Source organism: Eriocheir sinensis, chromosome 49, assembly GCF_024679095.1.
Source record: "Eriocheir sinensis breed Jianghai 21 chromosome 49, ASM2467909v1, whole genome shotgun sequence".
NCBI classification, from domain to species: Eukaryota; Metazoa; Arthropoda; class Malacostraca; order Decapoda; family Varunidae; genus Eriocheir; species Eriocheir sinensis.
Genome location: NC_066557.1, coordinates 8,168,125 through 8,191,110, shown reverse-complemented (window position 1 = coordinate 8,191,110; position 22,986 = coordinate 8,168,125). Strand labels below are relative to the sequence as shown.

The 22,986-nt window shown below is 43.3% G+C and overlaps 2 protein-coding genes across 2 annotated transcripts; both read left to right on the top strand.

Moving 5' to 3' along the window:
• The first annotated feature begins 293 nt into the window (after nucleotides 1-293).
• LOC126981826 (uncharacterized) lies at nucleotides 294-17,510 on the top strand. The gene is made up of 8 exons (XM_050833398.1): nucleotides 294-458; nucleotides 734-867; nucleotides 7,864-8,004; nucleotides 11,941-12,004; nucleotides 14,167-14,303; nucleotides 15,019-15,127; nucleotides 15,973-16,081; nucleotides 16,751-17,510. Exons 1-8 carry the CDS (start codon nucleotides 371-373, stop codon nucleotides 17,028-17,030), a joined length of 1,062 nt encoding a protein of 353 aa, XP_050689355.1. The 5' UTR covers nucleotides 294-370; the 3' UTR covers nucleotides 17,031-17,510.
• Nucleotides 17,511-18,832: 1,322 nt separating this feature from the next.
• Nucleotides 18,833-21,439, top strand: LOC126981825 (uncharacterized). Its single transcript, XM_050833397.1, has 2 exons — nucleotides 18,833-19,644; nucleotides 20,362-21,439. Exons 1-2 carry the CDS (start codon nucleotides 18,833-18,835, stop codon nucleotides 20,399-20,401), a joined length of 852 nt encoding a protein of 283 aa, XP_050689354.1. The 3' UTR covers nucleotides 20,402-21,439.
• The last annotated feature ends 1,547 nt before the right edge of the window (nucleotides 21,440-22,986 follow it).

Genomic DNA, 22,986 nt, shown 5'->3' with positions numbered 1-22,986 from the left:
ACACACACACACACACACACACACACGACTCTCTCTCTCTCTCTCTCTCTCTCTCTCTCTCTCTCTCACCCCTGAAATTCGTGTCTATGGGTAGTAGACTGCATGGGAAAGGATGGGGAAGGTGGGGACACACACACACTCTCTCTCTCTCTCTCTCTCTCTCTCTCTCTCTCTCTCTCTCTCTCTCTCTCTCTCTCTCTCTCTCTCTCTCTCTCTCTCTCTCTCTCTCTCTCTCTCTCATGATAAACTCCCTCAACATACAGCATCCTCTCCCTCCCTCTCTCTCTCTCTCTCCCTCTCTCCCTCACTTCCTCCAGAGTTAGCGAGAGGGAGCAAAGTCTCTCCCTCCCTCAGTCTCTCCCTCACCACGATGGCCGCGACTCCTCCTCTCCCATCACTCTCCCTCCTCCTCCTCCTCTCCCTCTCCCTCCTCTCCCTGACGTGCTGGGGCCTGGCAGGTGAGTTTGTCAAAAGATCACGTACTGGTGTGTGTGTGTGTGTGTGTGTGTGTGTGTGTGTGTGTGTGTGTGTGAGGGAACCTATTTCTCTACTCTATTTTGTGAGCGCAATTTGAGTGAACGTATTCTAAATGTGTGGTTTGTGTACGTTAGATATGTATGTGTGTACGTTATTAAGTGTGTACGTTATTCAGTGTGTACGTTATTCAGTATGTGCGTTTTTGCCCCTTCCACCCTCCCCTGGCACTCCCTAACCACCTCCCCTCACCCCCAAGGCGCCTTCGAGTGCCCGCAGAAGGAGGAGGAGATCGCGTGTTCCTCGGAGGACAAGTGCGTCAAGCTGCGTTATGTGTGCGACGGTGAGAACGACTGCGAGGACGGCGAGGACGAGGACCCCGACCTGTGCACGGTGGGTGAGGGGGGGGTGATGGGGAATGGGTGGTGGGGAATGGGGAACGGGTGGTTGTGATGGGGGTGATGGAGGGTAGGGGATGGGAAATTGATAGTGGTGGTAGTGGTGATAGGGAGTGGGTGGTAGTGATGGGGAATGGGTGGTGATGGGGAATAGGTGGTGGTGATGAAGAACGGGTGGTTGTGATGGGGGTGATGGAGGGTAGGGAACGGGAAAATGGTAGTGGTGGTGGTGGCGGTGGTGGTGGGGAATGGGTGTGGAAATGGGGAATGGGTTGTGGGGGGGAGGGGGGCTGCGTGGTAGTTATGGGGAATGGGTGGTGGTTGTAATGGGGAATGGGTGGTGGTTGTGATGGGGAATGGGTGGTGGTTGTAATGGGGGGATGAGTGGTAGTAATGGGGAATGGGTGGTGGTTGTAATGGGGAATGGGTCGTGCTGGGGATTGGGTGGTGGTTGTGATGGGGATTGGGTGGTGGTTGTATGGGGGGGTTGAGTGGTTGTTATGGGGAATGGGTGGTGGTTGTGATGGGGAATGGGTGGTGGTTGTAATGGGGAATGGGTGGTGGTTGTAATGGGGAATGGGTGGTGGTTGTAATGGGGGGATGAGTGGTAGTAATGGGGAATGGGTGGTGGTTGTAATGGGGAATGGGTGGTGATGGGGAATGGGTGGTGATGGGGAATGGGTGGTGATGGGGAATGGGTGGTGGTTGTGATGGGGAATGGGTGGTGGTTGTTATGGGGTGATGAGTGGGAGTAATGGGGAAAGGGTGGTGGGTGTGATGGGGAATTGGTGGTGGTTGTAATGGGGATGAGTGGTAGTAATGGGGTATGGGTGGTGGTTGTAATGGGGAATGGGTGGTGGTTGTAATGGGGGGATGAGTGGTAGTAATGGGGAATGGGTGGTGGTTGTAATGGGGAATGGGTGGTGATGGGGAATGGGTGGTGATGGGGAATGGGTGGTGATGGGGAATGGGTGGTGGTTGTGTTGGGGAATGGGTGGTGGTTGTGATGGGGAATGGGTGGTGGTTGTGATGGGGAATGGGTGGTGGTTGTGATGGGGAATGGGTGGTGGTTGTGATGGGGAATGGGTGGTGGTATGGAATGGTTGGTAACAAGGAATGAATGGTGATGGAGAAAGGGTCGTGGTGATGGGAATGGGTGGTGGTGATGGGGAATGGGTGGTGGTTGTAATGGGGGGATGAGTGGTAGTAATGGGGAATGGGTGGTGGTATGGAATGGTTGGTAACAAGGAATGAATGGTGATGGAGAATGGGTCGTGGTGATGGGGAATGGGTGGTGGTGATGGGAATGGGTGGTGGTTGTATTTGGGTGTGGGTTGTGATGGGGTATGGGTGGTGGTATGGAATGGTTGGTAATAAGGAATGAATGGTGATGGAGAATGGGTCGTGGTGATGGGGACTGGGTGGTGGTGAAGGTGAATGGGTGTTGGTGATGGGGAATGCGTGGCGGTGGAGATGGGGAATGGTGGTGGTGGTAATGGGGAATGGGTGGTGGTTGTAATGGGGAATGGGTGGTGATGGGGAATGGGTGGTGGTGGTGATGGGGAATGGGTGGTTGTTGTAATGGGGATTGGGTGGTGATGGGGAATGGGTGGTGGTGGTAATGGGGAATGGGTGGTGGTGGTAATGGGGAATGGGTGGTGGTGGTGATGGGGAATGCGTGGTGGTCATGGGGAATGGGTGGCGGTGGTGATGGGGAATGGGTGGCGGTGGTGGTGAGGGGGAATGGGTGGTAGTGATGGGGAATGGGTGGTGGGTGTCATGGGGAATGGGTGGCGGTGGTGCTGGGGAATGGGTGGCGGTGGTGATGGGAATGGGTGGCAGTGGTGATGGGGGAATGGTGATGGGGAATGGGTGGCGGTGGTGATGGGGAATGGGTGGCGGTGGTGGTGATGGGGAATGGGTGGCGGTGGTGGTGATGGGGAATGGGTGGCGGTGGTGGTGATGGGGAATGGGTGGCGGTGGTGATGGGGAATGGGTGGCGGTGGTGGTGATGGGGAATGGGTGGCGGTGGTGGTGATGGGGAATGGGTGGCGGTGGTGATGGGGAATGGGTGGCGGTGGTGGTGGGGAGTGGGGGGGGGTGGTGGTGATGGGGAATGGGTGGCGGTGGTGATGGGGAATGGGTGGCGGTGGTGGTGATGGGGAATGGGTGGTAGTGGAATGGGAATGAATGGTGATGGGGACTGGGTCGTGGTGATGGTGACAGCTGCGGTGATTGGGTTTTCCAGTTCTAAATGCAAGCTTCAAGTTCAAAGAGTGCTGAGCTGCATATACCTGAGCTCATAGAAGGTTGAAAAACACGCTTATAAAGATGGCATTGGTGTTTAAGTTGGTAATAATTGGTTTGCTCGTGAGGGGGATCTTAAAACACGCCCGTAAAACCCTGTCAATGAAATGAATGTGGAATTAAAGCAGAAAAACATTTAAAAGCTGACATTGTTTTTTTGTGTTGGTAATAATTGGTCTGCTCGAGAGGGGGAACTTAAAACACGCCCGAATACCCCTTCCTTCTCCCTCCCTGTCAATGAAATGAATGTGGAATTAAAGCAGAAAACCATTTAAAAGCTGACATTATTTTTTTTGTGCTGGTAATAATTGGTCTGCTCGAGAGGGGGAACTTAAAACACGCCCGAATACCCCTTCCTTCTCCCTCCCTGTCAATAAAATGAATGTGGAATTAAAGCAGAAAACCATTTAAAAGCTGACATTGTTTTTTTGTGCTGGTAATAATTGGGTTTTGTTGGGAGGGGAGAGCTTGGACCACGCCCGAAGCATACAACCCTTCCCTCCCTCCCTCCGGCAGCTATAAAATCGGTAATGGGATAATAAGTGCCGTTTAGAGACATAAGCACCGTTAGAATGAGGAATTTTGTTTAGAAAGAGAAGTGTTTAGACAAGTGTTTGTTTTAGCACTGTTTAGGAAGAGAAATTTTATTTAGAAAGAGAAGTGTTTAGACAAGTGTTTGTTTTAGCACTGTTTAGGAAGAGAAATTTTGTTTAGAAAGAGAAGTGTTTAGACAAGTGTTTGTTTTAGCACTGTTTAGGAAGAGAAATTTTGTTCAGAAAGAGAAGTATTAAGAGGTGTTTGTTTTAGTACTGTTTAGAAAGAGATATTTTGTTTAGAAAGAAAAGTATTAAGAGAAGTGTTTGTTTTAGCACTGTTTAGAAAGAGATATTTTGTTTAGAAAGAAAAGTATTAAGAGAAGTATTTGTTTTAGCACTGTTTAGAAAGAAATTTGGTTTAGAAAGAGAAGTATTAAGAGGTGTTTGTTTTAGCACTGTTTAGAAAGAAATTTTGTTTAGAAAGAGAAGTGTTTAGACAAGTGTTTGTTTTAGCACTGTTTAGAAAGAAATTTTGTTTAGAAAGAGAAGTGTTTAGACAAGTGTTTGTTTTAGCACTGTTTAGAAAGAAATTTTGTTTAGAAAGAGAAGTGTTTAGACAAGTGTTTGTTTTAGCACTGTTTAGAAAGAAATTTTGTTTAGAAAGAGAAGTGTTTAGACAAGTGTTTGTTTTAGCACTGTTTAGAAAGAAATTTTGTTTAGAAAGAGAAGTGTTTAGACAAGTGTTTGTTTTAGTACTGTTTAGAAAGAAATTTTGTTTAGAAAGAGAAGTGTTTAGACAAGTGTTTGTTTTAGCACTGTTTAGAAAGAAATTTTGTTTAGAAAGAGAAGTGTTTAGACAAGTGTTTGTTTTAGCACTGTTTAGAAAGAAATTTTGTTTAGAAAGAGAAGTGTTTAGACAAGTGTTTGTTTTAGCACTGTTTAGAAAGAAATTTTGTTTAGAAAGAGAAGTGTTTAGACAAGTGTTTGTTTTAGTACTGTTTAGAAAGAAATTTTGTTTAGAAAGAGAAGTGTTTAGACAAGTGTTTGTTTTAGCACTGTTTAGAAAGAAATTTTGTTTAGAAAGAGAAGTGTTTAGACAAGTGTTTGTTTTAGTACTGTTTAGAAAGAAATTTTGTTTAGAAAGAGAAGTATTAAGACAGGTGTTTGTTTTAGCACTGTTTAGAAAGAGATATTTTGTTTAGAAAGAAAAGTATTAAGAGAAGTGTTTGTTTTAGTACTGTTTAGAAAGAGATATTTTGTTTAGAAAGAAAAGTTTTAAGAGAAGTGTTTGTTTTAGTACTGTTTAGAAAGAGATATTTTGTTTAGAAAGAAAAGTATTAAGACAAGTGTTTGTTTTAGCACTGTTTAGAAAGAGATATTTTGTTTAGAAAGAAAAGTATTAAGAGAAGTGTTTGTTTTAGCACTGTTTAGAAAGAGATATTTTGTTTAGAAAGAAAAGTATTAAGAGAAGTGTTTGTTTTAGCACTGTTTAGAAAGAGATATTTTGTTTAGAAAGAAAAGTATTAAGAGAGGTGTTTGTTTTAGCACTGTTTAGAAAGAAATTTTGTTCAGAAAGAGAAGTATTAAGAGGTGTTTGTTTTAGCACTGTTTAGAAAGATAAATTATGTTTAGAAAGAGAAGTATTAAGACAGGTGTTTGTTTTAGCACTGTTTAGAAAGAGATATTTTGTTTAGAAAGAAAAGTATTAAGAGGTGTTTGTTTTAGCACTGTTTAGAAAGAGATATTTTGTTTAGAAAGAAAAGTATTAAGACAAGTGTTTGTTTTAGCACTGTTTAGAAAGAGATATTTTGTTTAGAAAGAAAAGTATTAAGAGAGGTGTTTGTTTTAGCACTGTTTAGAAAGAGATATTTTGTTTAGAAAGAAAAGTATTAAGAGAGGTGTTTGTTTTAGCACTGTTTAGAAAGAAATTTTGTTCAGAAAGAGAAGTATTAAGAGGTGTTTGTTTTAGCACTGTTTAGAAAGAGATATTTTGTTTAGAAAGAAAAGTATTAAGAGAAGTATTTGTTTTAGCACTGTTTAGAAAGAGATATTTTGTTTAGAAAGAAAAGTATTAAGAGGTGTTTGTTTTAGCACTGTTTAGAAAGAGATATTTTGTTTAGAAAGAAAAGTATTAAGAGAAGTATTTGTTTTAGCACTGTTTAGAAAGAGATATTTTGTTTAGAAAGAAAAGTATTAAGAGGTGTTTGTTTTAGCACTGTTTAGAAAGAAATTTTGTTCAGAAAGAGAAGTATTAAGAGGTGTTTGTTTTAGCACTGTTTAGAAAGATAAATTATGTTTAGAAAGAGAAGTATTAAGACAGGTGTTTGTTTTAGCACTGTTTAGAAAGATAAATTATGTTTAGAAAGAGAAGTATTAAGACAGGTGTTTGTTTTAACACTGTTTAAAAAGAGAAATTTGGTTTAGAAAGAGAAGTATTTAGACAAGTGTTTGTATTAGCATTGTTTAGAAAGAAATTTTGTTCAGAAAGACATGTGATACTATTTATAAAGAATAAGATAGATAGGGTATGTTTAGAATAGATGTAATGTTTTTAGATAGTGTTAATTGGGAAAGACAAGGACTAACTAGCAGACGGTTTTTTTTTTACTTAATTCTAGTTATAAAAAATTGTAAAAGTCGATTTTTTACTTAGTTCTAATTAACATCTATTAGTCACAGCTTCTAACTCCCCCATCAAGACATTTTCCTCTCTTCGTACAGGTATTTAAGAGGCCCTACTGTTTAGAAAGATAATTTGTTTAGAAGCAGATATTGGGGTTTGAGTTGGTAATATGACATCTATTAGTAAGGGAGAGCTTGGAAGACGCTGTTTTTTTAGTTGGTAATAAGTGAGTTAATAAAAAAGCTTCGAGGACGTTGATTTTTTTTAGTTAGTAATAATTGAAGTATATTGGTATGGGAGATAGAGCTTGGAACACGTTGATTTTTGAGTTGGTAATACGCGAAGTCTATTAGTAAAGGAGAGCTTGGAACACGTTGATTTTTGAGTTGGTAATACGCGAAGTCTATTAGTAAAGGAGAGCTTGGAACACGTTGATTTTTGAGTTGGTAATACGCGAAGTCTATTAGTAAAGGAGAGCTTGGAACACATTGATTTTTGAGTTGGTAATACGCGAAGTCAATTAGTAAGGAGAGCTTGGAACACGTTGATTTTGAGTTGGTAATACGCGAAGTCTATTAGTAAAGGAGAGCTTGGAACACGTTGATTTTGAGTTGGTAATACGAAGTCTATTAGTAAAGGAGAGCTTGGAACACTTTGATTTTTGAGTTGGTAATACGCGAAGTCTATTAGTAAAGGAGAGCTTGGAACACGTTGATTTTTGAGTTGGTAATACGCGAAGTCTATTATAGTAAGGGAAGGCTTGTAACACTCCCACCAACACCTTCCTTCCTTCTCCTTCCTTCCCTTCTGCAGGCGTAATGAACTTATAAGACTCCAATCGACACCTTCCTTCTTCGCCTTCCCCAGGTGTTCAAGGAGGTGGCGACAGCTATTGGTAAGGGAAGGCTTAAAACACTCCCACCAACACCTTCCTCCCTTCTCCTTCCTTCCCTTCTGCAGGCGTAATGAACTTATAAGACTCCAATCAACACCTTCCTTCTTCCCCTTCCCCAGGTGTTCAAGGAGGTGGCGACAGCTATTGGTAAGGGAAAGCTTAAAACACTCCCACCAACACCTTCCTCCCTTCTTCCTCCCCTTCTGCAGGCGTAATGAACTTATAAGATTCCAATCGACACCTTCCTTCTTCGCCTTCCCCAGGTGTTCAAGGAGGTGGCGACAGCTATTAGTAAGGGAAGGCTTGTAACACTACCACCAACACCTTCCTCCCTTCTCCTTCTTCCCCTTCTGCAGGCGTAATGAACTTATAAGACTCCAATCAACACCTTCCTTCTTCCCCTTCCCCAGGTGTTCAAGGAGGTGGCGACAGCTATTAGTAAGGGAAGGCTTGTAACACTACCACCAACACCTTCCTCCCTTCTTCCTCCCCTTCTGCAGGCGTAATGAACTTATAAGACTCCAATCAACACCTTCCTTCTTCCCCTTCCCCAGGTGTTCAAGGAGGTGGAGACAGGTATAATAACAACGCTGATAACACTACCACCAACACCTTCCTCCCCTTCTACAGGTGTTCAAGAGCCACTACGGGTGTGAGCGGGAGGAGGTGGCATGTCGACGCGGCGGGGAGCTGGAGTGCGTCAGGCTGCAGACCTATTGCCAGACGACCGATCCCCCGTGTGAAGGCCCCGTCGACCCCAAGTTATGCAAGGTGAGAGGGGGTGGGGGAGGGGTTATGAGGGGTACTGAAGAAGGGGGTGAGGGAGTGAGGGGATGAGTGTCGGGGTGAAGGGAATGAGGTGAGAGGAAAGAGGGGAGAGAGGGGTGGTGAAGGGAAGTGGGGTGACGGATTGTGAAGGGAAGTGGGGAGATGGGAAAGTAAGAGAGAAGGGGGTGATGGGAATAGGGTGCTTGGGGAGGTGAGAGAAGGTGAGAAGAGAGAGGGGTGAAGAGAGTGGGGAGTAAAAGGATGGGGTGATTGGGTGAAAATAAAAAGTGGAGCGTGAGAGAGGGGTGGGGGGTGTAAAGGGTTGTGGGGAGTGATAGGGGAGGCTAGGGGTAGTAGGGTGATTGGAGAAGTGAAGGGATGGGGGGTGAGAGAGGTGTGACATTAAGGGTAGTGGGGCGGGAGGGAGGATGGGGTGATTAGGGTGTGAAAGGAAGTGGGGTGATAGGGGAGACGCAGTAAAGTGGGGAGAGGGGGTGATTGGGGAGGTGAAGGAAATGGGAGAGAGGGTGAGATGAAGGAAATGGGGAGTGAGGATGGGGTGATTGGGGTGTGAAAGGAGGTGGGGTGATAGGGGAGGCGAAGTGGGGAGAGAGGGGTGATTGGGAGGTGAAGGAAATGGGGAGATAAAAAGAAATGTTGCGAGAGAGAGAGAGAGAGAGAGAGAGAGAGAGAGAGAGAGAGAGAGAGAGAGAGAGAGTAGGGAGAAGAGGGGGTGAAGAAAGAAGGGAGAGGAATTATGGGGTGATGGGAGGTGAAGGAAACTGGGGTGACGGGGTGATTGAGGGGTAAAGAATGGGGGGAGAAGGGGAATGGGGTTAAGGAGTTGGAGGAGGTAGTGAATTAATAGTTAAGTGTTCAGATGGCAGGAATGGAAATAGGGAATGGGAGGGTGGGAATGAGAGGAGTGGGAATAGGGGGTGGAAATGGAAGGGGTTAGAATAAGAAGAGGGGGTGGGATTGGGGAGACTGGGAATGATGGGGGGGCACTGGGAATGATGGGGTGGGAATGAGGAATAGGAACAGGGGTGGCATGAGAAAATCGGAATGCAGAGGGTGGGAATGGGAGGAGGTGGTGATGGTGGCACTGGGAATAATGGGGTGGGAATGAGGAATAGGAACAGGGGTGGAATGAGAAAATAGGAATGGAGAGGGTGGGAATGGGAGGAGGTGGTGATGGTGGCACTGGGAATAATGGGGTGGGAATGAGGAATAGGAACAGGGGTAGGAATGAGAAAATAGGAATGGAGAGGGTGGGAATGGGAGGAGGTGGTGATGGTGGCACTGGGAATGATGGGGTGGGAATGAGGAATAGGAACAGGGGTGGCATGAGAAAATGGGAATGGAGAGGGTGGGAATGGGAAGACTGGGAAATGGGGACAATGGGAATGGGGTGGGAATGAGGAATAAGGACAGGGGTGGGAATGAGAAAATGAGAATGGAGTGGGAGTGGGGAGACTGGGAAATGGGGGGCACTGGGAATGAGGCGTAGGAACAGGGGTGGGAATGAGAAAATGGGAATGGGGAGGGTGGGAATAGGCCTGATGGTGGTGATGGGGAATGATGTCAATTTTTATGTCCTGTCGATGTGTACAAATTTATTACCCTGATGTTTGGTGTCGATCTGTGCCAATCTGTGTTAATCTTCACTAATCTTTTCCCTTCAAGCTTTTCACGAATCACTCTTTTTTTCTCTCTTTTAATACTTCGTTTACTGCTAATCTGTGTTAATTTTTGCTCATCTGTGTTCCGTGTGTTTCAAAATATGTGTTCAATGTCTCTCAAAAAATGTGTTGTGTCTCAAAAAATGTGTTCTGTGTGTCTCCAAAAAATGTTATCTATGTGTCTCAGTAAATGTGTTCAATGTGTCTCAGTAAATGTGTTCAATATGTCTCAGTAAATGTGTTCAATGTGTCTCAAAAATGTGTTCAATGTGTCTCAGTAAATGTGTTCAATATGTCTCAGTAAATGTGTTCAATATGTCTCAGTAAATGTGTTCAATATGTCTCAGTAAATGTGTTCAATGTGTCTCAAAAATGTGTTCAGTCCGTCTCAAAACATGTGTTAATCTGTGGTATGTAATCCTCTCTTAATTTGTTTCCTCTCAATTAATATTCTTCGCTATTTTTTGTTTTCGTAATATATCGTCCTGCTAATGTTTTTTTTTTATTATGATTCGGCGGTAATTTGCATTTTCTCTTAATCTTTCGTTCGACATTAATCTGTTTTTTCTTTCCTCATATTTCGCTGGGTGCTAATCTAACGTTTTTCTCTATCATTTCGTTCTGTGCTAATTAAACGTTTTTCTCTAATCATTTCGTTCGGTGCTAATCTAACGTTTTTCTCTATCATTTCGTTCTGTGCTAATTAAACGTTTTTCTCTAATCATTTCGTTCGGTGCTAATCTAACGTTTTTCTCTATCATTTCGTTCTGTGCTAATTAAACGTTTTTTTCTAATAATTTCGTTCGGTGCTAATTAAACGTTTTTCTCTAATAATTTCGTTCGGTGCTAATTAAACGTTTTTCTCTTATCATTTCGTTCTGTGCTAATTAAACGTTTTTCTCTTATCACTTCGTTCGGTGCTAATTAAACGTTTTTCTCTTATCACTTCGTTCGGTGCTAATTAAACGTTTTTCTCTTATCATTTCGTTCTGTGCTAATTAAACGTTTTTCTCTAATCATTTCGTTCGGTGCTAATTAAACGTTTTTCTCTCATCATTTCGCTCGGTGCTAATTAAACGTTTTTCCCTGATCATTTCGTTCGGTGCAAATTAAACGTTTTTCCCTGATCATTTCGTTCTGTGCTAATTAAACGTTTTTTTCTAATAATTTCGTTCGGTGCTAATTAAACGTTTTTCTCTAATAATTTCGTTCGGTGCTAATTAAACGTTTTTCTCTTATCATTTCGTTCTGTGCTAATTAAACGTTTTTCTCGTATCATTTCGTTCGGTGCTAATTAAACGTTTTTCTCTTATCATTTCGCTCGGTGCTAATTAAACGTTTTTCTCTTATCATTTCGTTCGGTGCTAATTAAACGTTTTTCTCTTATCATTTCGTTCGGTGCTAATTAAACGTTTTTCTCTTATCATTTCGTTCGGTGCTCATCTAACGTTTTTCTCTATCATTTCGTTCGGTGCTAATTAAACGTTTTTCTCTATCATTTCGTTCGGTGCTAATCTAACGTTTTTCTCTAATCATTTCGTTCGGTGTTAATTAAACGTTTTTCTCTAATAATTTCGTTCTGTGCTAATTAAACGTTTTTCTCTTATCATTTCGTTCGGTGCTAATTGAACGTTTTTCTATTATAATTTCGTTCGGTGCAAATTAAACGTTTTTCTCTGATCATTTCGTTCGGTGCTCATCTAACGTTTTTCTCTAATCATTTCGTTCGGTGTTAATTAAACGTTTTTCTCTAATCATTTCGTTCGGTGCTAATCTAACGTTTTTCTCTATCATTTCGTTCTGTGCTAATTAAACGTTTTTCTCTAATCATTTCGTTCGGTGTTAATTAAACGTTTTTCTCTTATCATTTCGTTCGGTGCTAATTAAACGTTTTTCTCTAATCATTTCGTTCAGTGCTAATTAAACGTTTTTCTCTTATCATTTCGTTCGGTGCTAATTAAACGTTTTTCTCTAATCATTTCGTTCAGTGCTAATTAAACGTTTTTCTCTTATCATTTCGTTCGGTGCTAATTAAACGTTTTTCTCTTATCATTTCGTTCGGTGCTAATTAAACGTTTTTCTCTAATCATTTCGTTCAGTGCTAATTAAACGTTTTTCTCTTATCATTTCGTTCGGTGCTAATTAAATGTTTTTCTTTAATCATTTCGTTCGGTGCTAATTTTCTCTCAATGCTTCGTTCGGTGCTAATTTTCTCTCAATGCTTCGTTCATTGCTAATATGTCTTCATGCTTTCCAGGTGCTGAACGACAACACGATTCAGAAGTTTTCGTCCATTTTCATCGCGGCGGACAATGCTCCAGGTGAGACTATGGAACAATGGCGATGAATATAAATAGATAAATGGAAGAAAGAATGAATGAATGAATAAATAAATGGAAGAAAGAATGAATGAATGAATGAATGAATGAATGAATGAATGAATGAATGGAAGAATGAAAGAATGAATGAATGAATGAATAAATAAATGGAAGAAAGAATGAATGAATGAATGGAAGAATGAATGAATGAATGAATAAATAAATGGAAGAATGAATGAATGAATGAATGGAAGAATGAATGAATGAATGAATGAATGAATGAATGAATGAATGAATGGAAGAATGAATGAATAAATAAATGGAAGAAAGAATGAATGAATGAATGGAAGAATGAATGAATGAATGAATAAATAAATGGAAGAATGAATGAATGAATGAATGGAAGAATGAATGAATGAATGAATGAATGAATGAATGAATGAATGAATGAATGAATGGAAGAATGAATGAATAAATAAATGGAAGAAAGAATGAATGAATGAATGAATGAATGAATGAATAAATAAATGGAAGAAAGAATGAATGAATGAATGAATGAATGAATGAATAAATAAATGGAAGAAAGAATGAATGAATGAATGAATGAATGAATAAATAAATGGAAGAAAGAAAGAATGAATGAATGAATGAATGAATAAATAAATAAATGGAAAAAAGAATGAATGAATGAATGAATAAATAAATAAATGGAAGAAAGAATGAATGAATGAATGAATGAATGAATAAATAAATAAATGGAAAAAAGAATGAATGAATGAATGAATGAATGAATAAATAAATAAATGGAAGAAAGAATGAATGAATGAATGAATGAATTAATGAATGAATAAATAAATGGAAGAAAGAAAGAATGAATGAATGAATGGAAGAAAGAATGAATGAATGAATGGAAGAATGAATGAATGAATGAATGGAAGAATGAATGAATGAATAAATAAATGAATGAATGAATGGAAGAATGAATGAATGAATGAATGGAAGAATGAATGAATGAATAAATAAATGAATGAATGAATGGAAGAATGAATGAATGAATAAATAAATAAATGGAAGAAAGAATGAATGAATGAATGAATGAATTAATGAATGAATAAATAAATGGAAGAAAGAAAGAATGAATGAATGAATGGAAGAAAGAATGAATGAATGAATGGAAGAATGAATGAATGAATAAATAAATGAATGAATGAATGGAAGAATGAATGAATGAATGAATAAATAAATGAATGAATGAATGGAAGAATGAATGAATAAATAAATGGAAGAAAGAATGAATGAATGAATGAATGAATAAATGGAAGAAAGAATGAATGAATGAATGAATGAATGAATGAATGAATAAACGGAAGAATGAATGAATGAATAAATAAATGGAAGAAAAAAAGAATGAATGAATGAATGAATGAATGAATAAATGTAAGAAAGAAAGAAAGAAAGAAAGAAAGAAAGAATGAATGAATAAATAAATGGAAGAAAAAAAGAATGAATGAATGAATGAATGAGAATAAAAAAAACTCGTCCTCTTCCTCCTCCTCCTCCTCTACCTTCCTTTTCTTCTCTCTATTTTCCTCTTTATTTTCCCTTTCCTCTCTCACACACACAAACAAATCCAAGAAAACACACAATAAAAAAAAACTTCACACACACACACAAAAAAAAGACAAAAGTAAAAAAAAAATAATAATAATCTACAATCACTAAGATCCAAACCTCATCTTTCTCTAGCTTATTATTTCTTTACTCTTCCTTTATTAACATTCTCCCCTTAACCCCTTTACTCCCTTAACACTCCCCCCTTACTCCCTTAACACTCCCCCCTTACTCCCTTAACACTCCCCCTCTTACCCTCCTTACTTAACACTCTCCCCTTACTTCCCTTACTCCCCCAACACTCGCTCTTTACTCACTAACACTCTCCCCTTTGCCACTTACCACTCCCCCTTACTCCCCCTACCCACTTAACCCTCCCCTTTCTCTACTTTCCCTTTACCTCCTGCCCTCCCCCGCAGCCCCACAACTTCCCTCTCTCACTGAACAAATTCCACTCACCAAACTCTCCCCTCCCACCCTCTCAGCGCTCCCCTCAACCCACCCTCACCTCTCCCCTCTCACCCTTCCTTTACTCTCCCTTCCCTCCCCCGCAGACCCCAGCTGGCGGCGCAGTGAGGAGCTGGGCGAGGACCTGGTGGCCAAGATCAACCACACCGTCAGCCACCCTGACTGCCCCGAGATGTTCACGCTCGTGGGCGACCAGTGCCTGTCCGTCTTCTCCGTGGGCAAGGTGAGGGGGGGGGGGGGGGAACAGGTGGTGGTGGTGGTGGGGGAGGAGGAGGAGGAGGACCACGAGCAAGAGGAAGGAAAGGGAAATAGGGGTTACTGGGTGTTGAGTCTGGGGTAAGTGTTTTGCTTCTCTTTCCTTTTCTGTTTGTTCACGTTTGTGTGTGTGAGAGAAAATGGAAGACCAACAAGTTAACCTTCCTCTCTTCCTCTATTTATCTACCTATTTACCTATCTCCCTTCCTCTCTCAATTCCACTATTCATCAAGCATAACCCATCCCTACCTCCCTTTTCCCTTCCCTCCATTCTTTATCTATCTATCTATATATCTACCTAAATTCCTACCTTTCTACCTAACTACACATCTATCGTAATACATCCCTCCCTCCTTTCCTTTCTTCCCTCTCTCCCTACCTACCTTTCTCACTACCTATAACCTCTCTCTCTCTCTCTCTCTCTCTCTCTCTCTCTCTCTCTCTCTCTCTCTCTCTCTCTCTCTCTCTCTCTCTCTCTCTCTCTCTCTCTCTCTCTCTCTCTCTCTCTCTCCTCTCTCTCTCTCCCAACCTTCCTACCACCTTACCCTACCACCTTAAAACTCTATTATATTCTCTAACTAACTATTATAAATATCTATCACAACCCCTTTCTCCTCAATTATTCCCCTCCTTCTTTCCTTCCCTCCTATCCCTCTCCACCCACCTGTCTCACTGCCCTACAGGTGAGCTGGGGCGAGGCGCGGGCCTTCTGCAGGGTGCTGGGCGGGGATCTGTTGACCTTCAAGAGCATCACGCACTTCACCACCGTCATCAATCACCTTCAGGAGCATCGTCAGTACCTGCGGAGGAGTGGTGTTGTTAGTGGGGGTGGTGGTAGTGGGGGTTAATGGTGGTGGTGGTGGTGGTAGTGGTGGGAGTAGTGGTGATGGTGGTGGTAGTAGTAGTAGTAGTAGTAGTAGTAGTAGTAGTAGTAGTAGTAGTAGTAGTAGTAGTAGGAGGAGGAGGAGGAGGAGGAGGAGATATAGGAGAATGGTGGAGTTATAGCTATCAAAAGGAGAAAGAAAACGGTGATGGCGTATCAAAGAAAATGAGAAAAAGTTGCTGTTTCTGCCCATACTATTGCTTTGTAGACAGGTAGATAGATAGGTAGGTAGGCTGACAAATAGAAAGATAGACAGATAGTAGAATAAGTAGATAGATAGAGAAAAAGTAAAAGAGAAAGGAAGAGAAAGAATAAAAAAAAATGAAACTAGTAAATAAACAAATAGGAGAGAGAGAGAGAGAGAGAGAGAGAGAGAGAGAGAGAGAGAGAGAGAGAGAGAGAGAGAGAGAGAGAGAGAGAGAGAGAGAGAGAGAGAGAGAGAGAGAGAGAGAGAGAAGGCAAAAGAGAAAAGGAAAGAATTAGATATAAATAAAATAACTTAATTAATAAACATACAACTAGGAGAGAGAAAGAGTAATAAGAGAGGATAAAGAGGAGAGAGAAAAAAAAAAAAAGAATTAATGAACGAAACATATAAACAGATACAACAAACGGATGAGAGAGAGAGAGAGAGAGAGAGAGAGAGAGAGAGAGAGAGAGAGAGAGAGAGAGAGAGAGAGAGAGAGAGAGAGAGAGAGAGAGAGAGAGAGAGAGAGATTAACCTCCTCCCCCCTACCCCGCCCCCCTATTCCAGAGTTGACGAGCGACTTCTGGCTAGGGGGGCGGCAGAGAGAGAAGGGGCGCGGTTGGGCTTGGCTGGACGACACCCCCATGACGCTGGGCTCCCCCTACTGGGCCGTCAGGTGAGTGGGCTTAGGGCTGTCTGTCTGTTTGTCTGTCTGTCTGTCATCTATTCATCTGTTCCTCTCTCTCTTTTTTTTCTCATCTCAATTTTTTTTTTGTCTGTCTGTTTGTGTCTATTTGTCTGTCTGTCTGTCTGTCTGTCTGTCTGTATGTATGTATGTATGTATGTATGTATCTCCTATTTGCCTTCCTTCCGTCATTTATTCATCTCTCTCTCTCTCTCTCTCTCTCTCTCTCTCACATCTGTCCACTTTCTTTGTCTGTCTGTCTGTCTGGTTGGTTGGCTGCCAGTCTGTGTCTATCTGTCTGTCTGTGTTATATGTCATTTTAATCACTCCGCTATCGACCTATTCACTTTAATCCACTTTCCGTCACTCCACATACAGGAGGTTTGAGAGGTGCCAGGCCCATTAGATATCCAGAACCCTCTCATCCATTACCCCGGATATCCCTCTTCCCTCTTTTACTTATCTTCATCCATCTCATCCCCTCCTCAACTCCACCTAACTCCCGTCACTCCACATGCTAGAGGTTTAAGAGGTGCCAGGCCCATTAGATATCCAGAACCCTCTCATCCATTACCCCGGATATCCCTCTTCCATCTTTTACTTATCTTCATCCATCTCATCCCCTCCACTGCCCCACCTAACTCCCGTCACTCCACACAGGCGTTTCGAGGAGTGCCAGGCTCGCAACATCACCACCGCCACCCACGGCACACGCGAAGCCAATAGTGCCAAATGCTACCACTACCGCCAGGCCCCGGAACAGAGCTCTCGAGGCTTCTGCGCGGCGCTCTCCTACACCCATTACTTTTATATGATCGACGAGGATTGCCTGATGGATAAGAGCCCCCTGTGTGTCAGCCAGCAGCCCGGTGGTGTGATTGGCGGCGGCGGCGGTGGTGGCATGGCGGGTGGTGTGGGTGGTGACGTGGGGTATTTCTAGATTGGTGATGATGGGTGGTGGTTGTGGTGGTGGTGGTGGTGTGGTGGGTAGAATAGTTGGTGGTGATGGTGGTGATGCGTATGGTGTGTGTGTGTGTGTTAGTGGTGGTGTGAGGAGGTGGGTGGGGATGGGTGTAGGAGTGGTGGTGATGGTGAAGGTGTTTGGGTGATGGTGATGGTGGTGATGAGTGTGCTAAGGGGTTAGGTAGTGGTGATGGGTTTCTCTCCTACTACTACTACTACTATCACTACCACTACTACTACCACAATTACTACTGCCACTATTACTGCTACTGCCAAACCTTCAACCAACCTCAGTCTATCAAATAAGAGTAAAAAAGTGCCAGAATTTGCTTGGATTCAAAGTTCAAATAATTGCATTCTTTGTTTTTACATTTAAATTAGTGTTTTAGGAGACAACGCTGCCTCTGTTTGTTTGTTTGTACTAGAATAAAGCTTTTGCACTGGTTTTGTTAAGTTATTCAAGTGTTTTAATTTATCCTAAACTAATATTTTAAGGGTTACAATGATTTTTTTTTAATTAATTCCAAACCCTTAGTGTTTTGGGGGGTATGATGTTTTTTTGGTTTGTTTTCTTGTTTTTATTCCTTCCTAAACACGAATCTATTTTGTTGTTGTTTCTCGAGTGTTTTCATTCATAACTAAACACTAATACCCCGTGACCCTGCAGAGCCACATGATAGCAACAGCATCGACACATCCCTCCAAATCACTATTCAATGTTCAGCTCTAACAGCCACCACAGTAAGATAGGGAGCACAAGTTTTAACCCGTCCGCTGCGATTGGCACGGATTCGGCTTTCACTGGTAGCCTGGTAACATAGAGTCCCAGGTCCTTCTCTGCCTCTGTGGTGGATATTGGAGTGCTCCCCATGTGGTACTGGTGTGCTGGATATCCTCTCCCAAGGTGCAGGACTTTATATTTTTCCTCATTGAATTGTAGCAGCCACTTTTTGTTCCATTCCTGTAGCTTGGTGAGGTCTTCTTGTAGGAAATCCGCGGTCAAGGGGTTAAACCTTTGTCCACCTGCATAGATATCGAGAATGTACTATATACCTGTGCTGAGCAAGTCCATAACACCGTCGGGCAGGCCAATCCGTCGAGTGATTTAATGACAAAACTCACCATTGTTATGCACTACGCTGCCATGCTATATGAAACTTTTGGTAACCTCGACTCCTCATCACATGCAGGAACAGACTGAACTATGTCACCCACACTCAATCTGTGCATATCCCTTCACTCCCCTCGAACTGCCTTATTTGCGTTATAAGAGAACGCTAAACGTGTACATACATTCCCTCACTCTTGTCCGTCATGCTAAACCTGTACACACATTCCCTCACTCTTGTCCGTCATGCTAAACCTGTACACACATTCCCTCACTCTTGTCCGTCATGCTAAATCATTGCACATTATCATTCCCTTCTCCTCCTTTTTCTATATCACACTGGTTTGCCCTCTCTTAATATCCCTCTTAAGTGCCTCGAGTCTAAGTTCATTGCACTTTTCTTATGATCTTACAACTAAAACTTAAACTTCAATACATGTGGATCTTACAGACCAGTGACTTGGTTCATGGCCTCACACACCTGACACGACCCAAACACCTGTGGCTCTCTTGAAGCGCTGGCTTATTTTATTTATTTATTTTTTTACGTGTGTGTGTGTGTGTGTGTGTGTGTGTGTGTGCGTCACGTACGTACAACACACAGGATATGCGTCCATCGCCCGGGCTCGTCACTGCTTACACACACTGTCACCCACACACTCACTCCAGCCATGGCGCGGACAACACTCACTGTGTCCCTGCTGCCGCCGCCTCTGTTGCTGTGGCTGCTGCTTTTCCTGGGTCTTGGAGGCGTCTCGTGCTTCAACTGTTATGGAGCAAACATAACAATTACTGGACAATGGAGTCAAGCGGTGATCCAGAACATTAACCCTACAGACAGTAGTAAGTTCTCTACAACGGTGTACGTGGATCCCGGGCACGACTTCAAAGGAATCAGTCTTCGGATAAAAAACGATTATCAGCAAGATACTGCCTGGTTTGACTTTGACGACTCTTGCATCAGGAATGAGTTTAGGCATGACAATTACTGGCATGAGATCAACGCAACGGTCCAGAAAATCAACCTTCAAAAAAAAATCCTTGTCTTCGAGGTTCACGCCGGGATGTGTATCATGTTGTGTAAGAGGGACCTGCGCTTCGAGGGCATTTGGTTTCTTGATGTGGTGGCTTATGGCCCTTCCAAGTGGAGGCTCACCCCCCCGCCGGCCCGCTGCAGCAACGTTCACAAGACAAGGGATCCTAGACAGTCTACTATGGACGAATGCACAGATCCACCAAGCCTTCCCACCGCCCCCACCACAACCCCCAGAACCACCACCACCACCACCGAGACCACTCATACAAACGAAGGAAGCACCTCGCGTACCCCTCCCCCAAGGTCCTCTGAGTGTGCCGAGGCTGGCGAAGCGACACTCCAGAAGATCGCGGCTGGGGGTGTGGTGATGTCGCTGGTGTTGGCGGTGGCGGCGGTGGTGATGACGATGTTAGTGGTGAAGGATATAAATACGAACGCCGGCCTCATGTACGTACAGTGTGTGTGTGTGTGTGTGTGTGTGTGTGTGTGTGTGTGTGTGTGTGTGTGTGTGTTGCTGTGTACATGTGTGTTGTGTTTGTATATGTCTGTGTTTGTGTTGGTGTGTGTGTGTGTGTGTGTGTGTGTGTGTGTGTGTGTGTGTGTGTGTGTTCCTAACAATAAGTTCAGTTGTATATAAATTATAGCTTTTTTCGTCCCCCCCCCCCCAAACACCCCCTCCTTCCTTGCTTCCCTCCCTCCTTAACCCCTTCCCCCAGCACGCCATCCCCCCTCCTTCCTCGCTCCCCTCCCCTCCCTCACCCCTTCCCCCCAACACGCCACCCCCCCTCCTTCCTCGCTCCCCTCCCCTCCCTCACCCCTTCCCCCCCCGACACGCCACCCCCCCTCCTATCTCGCTCCCCTCCCTCACCCCTTCCCCCTGACACCCCCCCTCCTTCCTCCTCCCTCCCCTCCCTCACCCCCTTTCATCCGTCATTTCTCTCGAAGTAAAATATCTATCCTGGAAAACTCTTAGGTGACAACGCTGCTTATTTAGTCATGTGTAGAGAAAACACACACACACACACACACACACACACAATTATAAAGGACAAAATCCCTCATCCTCATATGCTCCATACATTTTAAGGGAACTTTTCCACACACTTAACTGAAAACAGCCTCTCGCTACACGGCTGGTAAGTAATGGCAGCGTTTCATCGACAGACGAGGCCATGTGGTGGTCCCGGCCGGCCGCTTCAACTAGCCAGCCAGACAGCCGCGCCGCGGAAGAACTGCGGCACCTTTGGGCCGCCACAGCAACGCTGCCGCCGCCGCTGTGTGCCGCAAGACTTCCTTGGCACAAACTGTGTGTTGCAGCCTTCCACTGCAAGCACGTCATCAGGGGAAGGACAGAACGTGTATTCAAGGAGGGACGCTGCAGTGTCATAGCTTTTGACGCTTTTACGTAAATAAGCAAAAGGAACTTAGTGGCCTCCAGTGCCTTAAAACTTCAACTTCTTCAGCTGCCAGCCTGACACAACCCTCCATCCTGTCCTCACCAATATACAACTGATACATTTATCCCTTTAATATAGTATATATATATATATATATATATATATATATATATATATATATATATATATATATATATATATATATATATATATATATATATATGTACTTTGTTAAACTTTCTTTCTGCTGCCATATATGAAGCATTAACGAAAGAAAGTAAATAGTTAATAATCCTTTTGTGTTGCATGTACACAGTGATTCGACTCACTTGGCTGAAAAACGTTCGGCCGTGGCATGGTGAGTCCAGTGTGTCCACGTCACGTTTGGCAGAGCTCGCCGAGATTGGCGTGGGGGAGTGAGCTGCCGGCCGGAACGCACGGTGTAACATATTTAGCCAGCCATGTCGACCCCTGCGTGTTACCAGTGGGGAGGTGACGGCAGGCCGCAGGATGCACCCAGAGGCGGGAAGCGGGTTCACGCCGTGTGTTCTAACCTATGAGCCGGCAGTCCTTTAGTATATATTTAAAACTGCTCAAAGATGTATCTGCCATATACTGCTTTCATATGCTTATCCCTTCAGTTTTATGAATCTGGACAGGATAACTTTCAAAACTGCTTATTAAGAGAGAGGCAAAAAAAATATATCATGCCAAATCACACAATGTAGTAAATTGATGTTGGAATTCCTTATTTTTTTATTTCCTAATCAGCCCGGCTGTGTGTTTGCTGGGAATGATTTCACTGTTTGGTATTGGAACAAAATATATATTTCAGTTGTAACTGCCACCAGTCTTTTACATACCTTATACACACACACACACACACACACACACACACACACACACACACACACACACACACACACACACACACCGGAACAAAAAGGGCGCTGAACGTTGAACAAAAAGGGCGCTGAACGTTGAACAAAAAGGGCGCTGAACGTTGAACAAAAAGGGCGCTGAACGTTGAACAAAAAGTTCGCTAAACGTTGAACAAAAAGGGAGCTGAACGTTGAACAAAATGGGCCCTGAACGTTGAACAAAAAGGGAGCTGAACGTTGAACAAAATGGGCCCTGAACGTTGAACAAAATGGGCCCTGAACGTTGAACAAAAAGGGCGCTAAACGTTGAACAAAAAGGGCGCTGAACGTTGAACAAAAAGGGCGCTGAACGTTGAACAAAATGGGCCCTGAACGTTGAACAAAAAGGGAGCTGAACGTTGAACAAAATGGGCCCTGAACGTTGAACAAAATGGGCCCTGAACGTTGAACAAAAAGGGAGCTGAACGTTGAACAAAATGGGCCCTGAACGTTGAACAAAAAGGGAGCTGAACGTTGAACAAAATGGGCCCTGAACGTTGAACAAAAAGGGAGCTGAACGTTGAACAAAATGGGCCCTGAACGTTGAACAAAAGGAGCTGAACGTTGAACAAAATGGGCCCTGAACGTTGAACAAAATGGGCCCTGAACGTTGAACAAAAAGGGAGCTGAACGTTGAACAAAATGGGCCCTGAACGTTGAACAAAATGGGCCCTGAACGTTGAACAAAATGGGCCCTGAACGTTGAACAAAAAGGGAGCTGAACGTTGAACAAAATGGGCCCTGAACGTTGAACAAAATGGGCCCTGAACGTTGAACAAAAAGGGAGCTGAACGTTGAACAAAATGGGCCCTGAACGTTGAACAAAATGGGCCCTGAACGTTGAACAAAAAGGGAGCTGAACGTCGCTCCAGTGAAAGAAAACAGAACGAGAGGCCAAAAGGGAGGTCAGTTAAGGGAGAAAGTGTCTTGATTCTCTCTCCTTGAAAGAGTTCAAGTCGTAGGCAGGAGGAAATACGGACGAAGGAAGGCTGTTCCAGAGCTTACCAGCGGAAGGGATAAAGGGATGAAGATGCTGGTTATCTCTTGCATAAGGTATTTGGACAACAGAGATGAGAAAGAGTGAAAAGTCGAGTGCAGCGGGGCCGCGGGAGGGGGGAGGCATGCAGTTAGCAAGTTCAGAAGAGCAGTCAGCATGAAAATATCGATAAAAAACAGTAAGAGATGCAACACTGCGGCGGAAATTAAGGGGTAGGAGACGTCAGTATGAGGAGGAGAGCTGATGAGACCAAGATCGTTTGACTCCACTCTGTCTAAGAGCGCTGTGTGTGTGGAGATCTCCAACACATGGGATGCATACTCCAGACGAGGGCGAACAAGGCTCCTGTATTTGGACAGCATCTGTGAGGGGAGAAGAACTGGCAAGAAAAGAGATATGAAAATTCCAGTTAAAATTTTGGGTTAAGGATAGACCGAGTATGTTAATTGTAGAAAAAGGAGACAGCTGTGTTACC

What these genes read in the sequence shown, in the direction of transcription:
- LOC126981826 (XM_050833398.1), top strand. Translation starts at nt 371, where the DNA reads ATGGCCGCGACTCCTCCTCTCCCATCACTCTCCCTCCTCCTCCTCCTC. An exon ending in GACGTGCTGGGGCCTGGCAG is followed by an intron (nt 459 to 733) that starts GTGAGTTTGTCA and finishes CTCACCCCCAAG; the next exon opens with GCGCCTTCGAGTGCCCGCAG. An exon ending in AGGACCCCGACCTGTGCACG is followed by an intron (nt 868 to 7,863) that starts GTGGGTGAGGGG and finishes CCCCTTCTACAG; the next exon opens with GTGTTCAAGAGCCACTACGG.
- LOC126981825 (XM_050833397.1), top strand. Translation starts at nt 18,833, where the DNA reads ATGGCGCGGACAACACTCACTGTGTCCCTGCTGCCGCCGCCTCTGTTG. An exon ending in AATACGAACGCCGGCCTCAT is followed by an intron (nt 19,645 to 20,361) that starts GTACGTACAGTG and finishes TTTCATCGACAG; the next exon opens with ACGAGGCCATGTGGTGGTCC.